The sequence below is a fragment of the Pteronotus mesoamericanus genome, unplaced genomic scaffold, assembly GCF_021234165.1.
Source record: "Pteronotus mesoamericanus isolate MK-2021 breed Mesoamerican mustached bat unplaced genomic scaffold, CSHL_Meso_final contig_130, whole genome shotgun sequence".
Lineage (NCBI taxonomy): Eukaryota > Metazoa > Chordata > Mammalia > Chiroptera > Mormoopidae > Pteronotus > Pteronotus mesoamericanus.
Window position 1 is genome coordinate 703595 of NW_026555060.1, and position 9845 is coordinate 713439.

A 9845-nucleotide genomic window follows, 5' to 3' on the forward strand; every position below is an offset into this window, starting at 1 on the left:
CCTCAGTAACCAAACCTAGTACTCCATCTAAGAGTGACAATAATGTAGAAGGAGAAATTCATATTTCTGAAGCAGGCAATTTTTTCCCAAAGGATGCAAGTTCATTGAAAGATGATCATTCTTTCATGGTTAAATTTGGTGTTACTTTTACTAAACCTCAAGCACCCCTCAATTTAAAGAAATATTTTCAGTTGATTCTACATTAAATCTTCCCAAAGCAGCCAGGTATAATGATCAAAGGTCTGCTCTTGATGTCATCAGAGGAGCAGGAGCCATGGCAAACACTCCCACTGGGACATATGGCCTACCACCATGGATATCAACCCTTTTTCCTTCTGATTTCACAACCTTCAGGAGTCCATCTAAGTATTTTGAACTTGATCCAGTTATCAAAATGAAAAAAGATACCACAACAAAGACTGACAATATTATTCCAACTGGAGAAAGAAATACTCTGACAAGGTCATTATTTTACCTACTATAATTATTTCAACAAATGACATGAAACACACCAATACTATTCATAACAACAAATTCAGAGATTATACTTTTATAAAGAAAGATATGTCCACTGAAGAAATTCCTTTTATAGGAAATATTTCAGAAGAGGTATATAACACCCCTTTGGCAGGTGAAAATATTTCAAACTATGAGGATATAATAACTATTATGCCTATTGACAATGCCCTTGGATATGTGAAAGATAACTATGTTTTTGAACTAGTAAAGGAAGAAAATGGTCCTCTTATAAGAAAGATCACACTCACTAATGACTCCAATGTGTTTGATTCTCATACACCCTATGCCAGTGCTGTAATCTTGGAAAATTTATTGCAAGGATCTCCAACTGATATCCGAACTACCAAGAAACACCTAAGCTTAATCCTCAAAGAAGAAAATCATAACCCTGACATTTATGCTACTCTTCTCAAAAGTTCTATTATAAATTTTAGTATTAAGATTCCCAGATCCCAGATTTATTCTCTAACTGATTCAAGTTGGGTTTTTCTACCTGAGTTTCTAGATGAAATAGTTATGGAAAATAGTTCCTTAGCTGCAGATAATATCTTCACTATTATCCCTAAAAGCAAAAGAATGAAGTACTCATTTATTCCAGACTCAGAATTAATAATAAAAATGGGAAAGAGCAGAATATTCACAAGTGATCCCACTGATCCTGCTGTGATCACCAGTCTCATAGAATATGAAGACCAGTTCAACAGGAGAGATAGCTCATTTGCTTTTTATAATGATGCTGTCCCAGATGAAGCAAAAATCACCGTATCAGCCAGATTTGATGCATTGAAACATAAACCAAAGTTGGCAAATATGATCCTTATTATTCCTTTGAAAATTATTCCTTTGGCTGAGTCCAATGTCATTCCTGGTGAACTCTTTATCAGCAAAAGTACTGAAGACAAAAACAACATAACTTCAATCTTTTCCTCATCTATGAATAAGGCAGCCAGCACTATGAGTGATTCCATTGTTCTTTCCACTGAAAGTAGTTATGAAGGTGGGGATTCTATGTTACCTGCAGAAGATAATGTTAAATCTAGACAATTCCTATCTCTGTTGACATCTGCCATGTTTATTCCTAATTCCTTAACTGAAAATCCTGAAACCTCTGGCTTAATGACAGATAACTCTTTGTCTGATTCTTTAGTAACCACACCAGAACGGTTAAAGAAGGCAACTGAATGTGGTCATCCTCCAGAGAGACAAATAATAACTCAAGACAACATTAATTTCTATCCATTGACCAGGAATGTTCCTCCAACTGGATTGACTTTTTCAGAACGTACCACAGATGGTGAAGTTGATTCATTTTTCCTTATGAGCAGAGATACTCCTGACAATTATAAAACCATACTGACAAAAAAGTATTCTAAATCTCAAAGAACAATGATATAAGCCTTTTTTCTTAAAGAAGACTCTCAAAATAGTGTCTACAAGAGAAGAAAAATAACTAATATTTTCAATCAAGATCCAGATGCTAAACTGGAATTAAGTCATTTTACAAATGCATCAGTTTTCATCCCAGCTATAGGGAAAATCCTTTCATCAGCAACTGAATCCAGTCCTTTTTCCAAGGGTGACCACAATATGAATGATTATTTTACTATTAAATTTGATGCTACTTCCTGCAAATCTCAAACACCTCCCGATTTAATGGAAATATTTCTAGTTGATTCTACATTAACTCTTCCAAAAGCATCTAGGCCTGCCTCTCCCAATGAAGTCACTAATAAAGAAGGATCCATCACAAGCACTCCAACTGGTTTATATGATCTACAATGCAATTTTTTCTCCTTCTGATTTTACAAAATACATGGGAACTTCAAAATATTCTGAACTTGTTTCTGTTACTATTATGGGAAAAGATACCACAACAGATATTGATTGTAATATTCCACCTGAGGGAATAAATATTCTATCTGATAAAGCTATCCTCTCACCTATTACTATTACCTCTGACAAAGGCATGGCAAGTACTTTTAAAGGGAATATACATAAGCACAAAGATCTAACAGAGAGAGAGGCAGCTGATGAATATGATGAAATCATTTATTTTTTAGAAGGAATTTCAGAAAGGGTGAGTGATAATTCTGCAGGTAAAATTGCTCCAGTATATGTAGACACTATAATTAGTATGTCTGATGACAGTGGTTCTGAATAGGTCTCAGATAAACATGTCTTTGACTTAGAGAACAGAGTAATCAATGCCCTTTACAATGAGTATAGTGGGCTCTCTCCAGAGCATGCCAACACCATTCATCCCCAGATGTGTCCCCTCTTAGTTGTAATGGTCCCCACAACACCTGCAACCAGGGGAGCAATGGGCAGTGGCAGTTCATCCCAGGCTTATTCCCTCAACCATTCTCCAAAGTTCCCTTTTCTCTGACTTTTTCGTAAGTCAAAGCAGCCCTGCCCAGGCTCCCTGTTGTTTCTTCTTCTATCCTAGCTCTTCTTTGTTTCATTGTCTCCAGCTTTAATAAATGTAATCTCAAAATCAAAAGATAAAATAAAATTAAAATGATTATATTCATATATGCCTCAAAGACATGTGTTTCATGCACCATGTGCCACAATTTCTGCTTCAGATAGTTTATCTAAAACAGCACCCCTAGAATTTGAAGCAAAAGAAAATTGCCAATCTGGGATTCCTAGACAGGAAAACAGGAATTCTGACACTGATGCCATTGCTCAAGAACCCACAACTCACTCCCTAGTTGATGCAAGTAAGAATTTTCCTTCTATGTTATCTGACAAAACATCTGTGGGGAAAAGCACCATAAATGGTGGTGATGACAACGCAGTTCTCTCTGATGGCCTTGACTTATGAAATGAAATAATTGAATATTCCCTTTTTGAAAACACAAAACCCATCATTGACAGCAGGACATTCACAGCTGATACTACTAATTATGCTGTAAAAACAGTGCTAATTTCACCAGGAAAAATACATCACTTGACATTTATAAGACATTTACAGGAGAGTAGATGCTACCACATCTAGTGTATCTGATTTTACTGAAGATGAAACATAAATAGCTTCAGTAATTCTTGTTTAGCTCAGCTTTCCAGTGATGACATCACCAATGAGAAAGAAAACACAGAAAGTGCAACCACATACTCTTACTTTCTTTTAATCTTTGAAAAAGATGTCTGCCAATATGCCAAATGTTCCCGCTATCTCCACTAAGAACAAAAATAACATTGGCCGTGATAGCCTTCCATCATCAGAGAGTGTTGTCTCTAAGACTTACATCTATGGAACTACTTCAAACTCTCATCCTAACTTCTAATTCTTGTGGTAAAGAAACTGCAGCCTCAGACCTGGAAAAGGTACAATCTTGTATTACCCAACAGTATTAATATTAGCAGCATCAAAGCCTGTGTATCAGACTCACCTTACTTAAACGAAGGTGTGTCAAGGGCAAAATACTAAAAGTTGAAAGGGCCCAAAGGCTCTCTTAGGTGATACTGTTTTTCCAGCTGATTCTACTAGTTCTTTGGACAGTATGGCCAATGTCAAACCTGAAACACCTGCTGCAGTTGTCACCAAGAACTAATTTTTTTAAATATTAGTGACTCTTGTAATAAAAATTTAGAACCCAAGAAAAGAGCCACAAAATTTTCTACCATTTTTCCCAATGAATATAGTAAACCAAATTTGTGTTATAAAAAGGAAATAACTAAAGCTTCTGCAGTGAAGGCATAGCCACTGAATTGAAATGGATCACCTTATAGGTGTAAGTATGATAATAGAAAATGTTATTTAGGTAGAAACAAACTCTCCAAAACATGTTGTCCTAAAGCCTTATCTTGTGAATAGACACATCATTGCTGAAAATAAATCAATCAATAAGGATTATGACAATGTCATGTAGCAGCTTATTCAACCTTTCACATACCCAAGGATTCCCTCCCAGATGGATATATTCAGCCACTTTATGGCTGAAAACTCAAATTTGCTCCCAGACAAGTCTGATTTGTACTGATAAAAATATCTTCATCTGGCATGGAGATCATTTCCATAGTAGAAGGAAATTCCCAGTTGGAATTTAATGTCGCCAAACTCAGAGTAACAGATACTGAATTTCAAACTTCAGAAAATACAAATGTTACACATGAATACATTGTTGAGATAGAAAAAAAAACATATTACCTAGGTTTCAAGAAATTTATACTGTACCACAAGTTAATAAGGAGATTGAAGTAAACACATTATTTAGGGCTGGTATTTCTCAGTCACAAATAGAAAGTTACTCCACAGGATATCCCTGAGAAGCCTACCAACAACAAAACAGATATGAGGGTCATAACTGACCCTGCTATAAATGCCATTTTCCTGAAATCAAAAAATACTGACCCCAAAGACCAACACATCCTTCAATTACAATTTCCTTACTCATGTACCCAACATCCCAGTCACTGAAGGGGGAAAGGACGAAAATGTGGACATGGATAAGCCAAAGCTCAAAACATAATTGCTTTTCTCTTTTTTTATTTTTTTTATTTTTTTGGTGTTTCTAAAGGTGGAAATTCTTCTGTGAATGAAGATATTGAATCTGAAACTTCCTCAGCAATTACATTCCAGTCATGTTTATAATCACTTTAATGAAGGTTAATAACTCTGTTTTCTCAAATAAATTCACAAAATTCAAAGCTACATAGAATACTTTTTAATCTTCACCTGAGGATGTGTTTATTGATTTTCGTGAGAGGGTGGATGGGGGGAGAGAGAGAGAGAGAGACATCAATGTGAAAGAAACATCTATTGGTTGCCTCCCACAGGCACCCCAACCAGAGATCAAAACTTAGGTATATGCCCTGACCAGGGATCAAACCCACCACCTTTTGGTGCATAAAATGATACTCCAATCAACTGAGCTACCTGGTCAGCACTAGACTCTTTCTAAAATAAGAATTCTAGTGTCTATAAGAGACACTACATTTCAGTTGATTCTTTTAAAATTGTACATAACAATAGAAGAAACTGCTATTCAAATAATATGAAACTTATCTATAGAATCTGATCACCTGTCCTTAAGTGAGATAACATCTTTGATGCCAATGACCTGTTGGTCCCTGCTAAAATTCCAACAGTCCCATCAGGATTTTCACCATATGCTCCCTGCTCTTTGATGGATGGCACACACTCAACCTACAGTGTCTTTTTTGAGGTAGATGATCTTAAAACATGGGTGGTGGGCACACACAGATCTCTTATCATAAAAAGGTAAACTTGAAATTTATATGATCCTACTAACAAATGTCACCTCAATAAATTTAAAAAATAAATAAAAATAAAAAGACTTGGCACTTAAAATATTATAAATAGATAAATAATAAATTTATTTAATGAATAACATAGATAATGTTAATAATATTCCCCACTGGAGAGAGAAGCCTATTTTGCTACAATGCGTGATTCCACCTCACAGCTCTATTAATATAAGCAGAGTTGGTGTGACTACCAAAGTAATTCCTGAAATTAAATACTACTTGACAAACTAGTATCTCTGAAGATATTATCATTTCAAGTGACATGTCTAATGGGGAATTAAATGCTCAAAAAAATGAATATTTTGTTCCTTATTCTAACTCTATTCAACATAAATGCCAACTAGTCCGGGATAACTTTCAGAAGCTATAAAGCGAACACCTGCAACTTTTCTCCCCCGTTTGTATACAGAAAAATATTCCTCCTAAAGGGAGACCAAGACTCCTTTTATCATGTCTTATCCTTAATTATGCTTTACAATCACTAAATGGTGAAAAGAAGTAGAAATTTAAAAAATCTGCCATTAAGTTAATCAATCCAGATAATGTCTTGACTTTGCCATTGTCTTTACTGTCACTGGAACTGACAGTATTTCTATTTAGAAACAAAGACCCTGTGCCTATCACAAACTTCAGACACCCTTCCTCATTCCCAATGCTGGCATCATTCCCTCTAGCAAATAAAAACACTGGGCCCTTCAATAGAAACATCCTTTGAAGCAAAAACACTTCTGGAGAAGCTGCCCATATGTTTAAAGTAAAAAGTCTATCTTAAAATCTATCTGATATTTCTACAGAGAGTGGTAATATAATGATAGGTGACCACATAACTAAAAGAAGATACTGCACATTTTGAGGCTGAGTCCAAATCTAAGAAAAATAGGCACTTGTCTCTGAGATGAATCTACTACTCTGGCTGATGCTGCTGTCATTTTTCAGATTTAGCTGTGCCCAAGTCTGAAAATCCTCTCTTCTAATGACATTGGGAAAAAAATTGACACTAGGCTACAATCTCCATTTATCAATTAGCTACACTTTAAGGATGATAGTTAAAATGATGGTGACTGACATCATTAGAGAAACCCTCCCTCTGAAACTGAGGACATAACCCCCAAGGCTAATACGCTTATTCCACCCTGATCTGTTTCTGGGTGATTTCTGGCATACAATGCCAACCCCCTGCCAGGAAAATCTCTTGGGGTTGAAATACACTAAAAACATTCTTAAAGAAATTAAAACTACAAAACCTGACATTCTCACTGCACTTCAAGTTAATTCAAGAAAAAGTAAGGATTACAATGAAGAACAAAACTGCAAAGACCTTAATAGGCCAGTAATTTATTTTTTATTATCCCTACTGGAAAAGTGAGAATTTCCTCTCTAAAGAAACAAGCTGAAATCTCATTACCTACTTACCTCTGCCATTCTGTTCACTGACAAAAAAATGTCATTAATTTTTTTAGACATTTAAGTACATGAATCACAAGAGAAGATGCTTTACCTTGATAAGGCCCTGTTACTCAAAATAAACGCAATTTGAAGCTGATGCTAATAATCTTGTGTCTCCCACAGTTTTCCCCATTTGATGCTAAACCCACAAAGTATTGTGTCTGGCAGACTCTGCTATGTCTGTTTCCAGGAACGGTAGCTCCATATTGGAAGGTACACCACTCCTAACATGGGAACTGCTAGTTCTTTGCTATTAAAATATTGGGCTGTGAATGTTGATTCCATAAACAGAAAGGACTCCATTGTCTTTTTATCTAATATCAAGACCAGATGCCTAATCGGAGCATAAAATCAACCTCCAAGGGAAGCCAGCGTCATTGGCCCTGTAGCTGATGTAACAATCATTATGATGACAACTGCTTCAGTCACTGTAATGAATACCACTCTCCTGCCTGGAGACAGCACTGGGCCCAGAGAAAGACCTGTGAGTGTGCATGGTGCCAATTTGTCCCATGGCTGAAGATGGTTTGCCAAAAATTTATTCTCATCCTCCAACAGAAAGCAGTAAAACAACTGAAGCAACCATTCTCTTTGAGACTGACAACACTATTCCTAGATCAGAAACAACTATTACTTCAGAAGGAGACCACATTATTTCAGTAAGTGACTATGTGCTAGAAAGTGATTTTTCAAGAACTACAGGCAACAAACTTCCATCTCCAAAGAAAAGACTAAATTCAGAAAGTAACGTAGAGTCCCATATTAAGTCATCATCCCATCTGGAGAAAGAAATTACCTCTCTGACAGGTGCCCCACACTCCATGGCTAATGACTCTATTACTGAAAATTTCATTCCGGCTCAAATTGGTAATTTCTCATCACCTGTCACTTCCGTTTCTTTAATAGATTTTTCCACTGACATGATAAAAGAAGATATTCTCTTGGATATAAATGACCCAGGAGATAAAGATGTGTCAATAACTTCTGAAGTGTCTGGCTCACTAAAGAAAAGCACCGCCAGTGTTACTGACACGCCTGTCCTTTCAGCTAAGAAGGGTGGGCTTGACATTAATAATTGTAGTTCCTCAGTTAAACCCGATGTCACTGCTGATGAGGCTGTCCAGATCACTGACTCCTCTATTCCTGAGACTGAAATTTCTCTCAGTACTGAAGAAAACTTCACCGCTATTCCAGACATAACTGCCCCTACAGAAGAGAGAATCACTGAAGTTGATGTAATTCTTCCAGAAAATGACCCCAATGCTGTGTCTAAACCAACTGACTTTGATGAGGAAAAGCTCATCACTGTGTTTGAACTTGCTACCACTGTCAAAAGAGACAAAGATAATCCAGAAGACATTCTACTAACTGGTGATGAGTCTATGGATGGAGTCAATGTTTGGATGGAGAAAGATTTTACCAATGAAGCAGAGAACCATCCTATTTTGCTTACTGCTGTTGAATCCAGGTATGACTTCGTTATTCCTAAATCAGTAGATATGAACCTCATGAAAGATTCATCTTCTGCAACAAAAGAAGATTTGCCTGAAAATAGTAAAATGGAATCCGTAACTAAGACTACTGAAGCATTTTCCAAAACTACCCCTAATCTAGTCAACTCAAGACAAAAGGAAGACACTCTTACAACTGAAAGGGGTGTCTTTAAACTCCTGAAAGAAGAACGAAATGAGTTCCTGAATTGAAAGCAACAAAAACCATGCCACATAGAATTGTGCAATAGCCTAGACAGCTAGTTTTAATATCTAAGAAGTTTTTCCAGCAAGCAAAAATGTTAATGAAAAGAATATGGGCATTTAAGGCAAGTACTGGACTTAGAAAATACAGATGCTAGAAATAGTGGTCATGCAACAGAACATGTTTAAGGAAACTTATATACCTGGGCAGTACAAGAGATCCCCTAGTCTCACAAAGTTTAATTGAGTTATCCAATAATTATTTTAATATAAAATCTTTAATCCCAGCATTCAAGGATATGAAGAGAGAGCACTAAAGAAAGCTTACTTTCTGCTACATTGAACAATTTATGTCATTTTAGTTAATCCTCAATTGCATAATTTACTATGAGTTAAAGAGATGAAAAGAATTAAATTAATAACATCTCAAAAGTTACTGTAGTATTAAAAGATCTAAAATGGCTATTTATATACAGAATTTTTTATCAGTATATAACCAATAATTCTCATCTATTCAAAAATATAACTGCAATTCTCATTTATATAAGAATTAAGGCTCTTCAGTAATTGTTTTATAACCACATGTGAAAAACATAAATATTGCATGTTTCTAGGGTATGTTGTATGCAAACTAAGGCAAAATTATATTTTATAAATGTGTACATTTGTCAAAAACAATATTGTGTATAAATGTATGAATCAATTTTCTTTCCTTTAATTTCCTTTCTGAATTTTTGTCAATTTTTTTTCAGGTCTTAAGCACTGGTATCATACTCTTATGCTTTGGTTAACAATTCAAGGACATATATCTTCATTCTTTTCTGACGCAGACTTTTGAAATCTGTCTGTTTCACTTTGCTGATTTTCCTTCAATAAATCTTAACAGCAACTGATTTACTGTGTGTAGGTGTG

At 35.6% G+C, this 9845-nt stretch overlaps 1 protein-coding gene across 1 annotated transcript; it reads left to right on the plus strand.

Moving 5' to 3' along the window:
- Positions 1–7733: 7733 nt before the first annotated feature.
- On the plus strand, positions 7734–8942 carry CABS1 (calcium binding protein, spermatid associated 1). Its single transcript, XM_054594361.1, has one exon. The coding sequence runs from the start codon at positions 7734–7736 to the stop codon at positions 8940–8942; it is 1209 nt and encodes a 402-aa protein (XP_054450336.1).
- Positions 8943–9845: the final 903 nt, after the last annotated feature.

Excerpts from the sequence above, each read along its gene's own strand:
- CABS1 (XM_054594361.1), top strand. The coding sequence starts at position 7,734 with ATGGTGCCAATTTGTCCCATGGCTGAAGATGGTTTGCCAAAAATTTAT.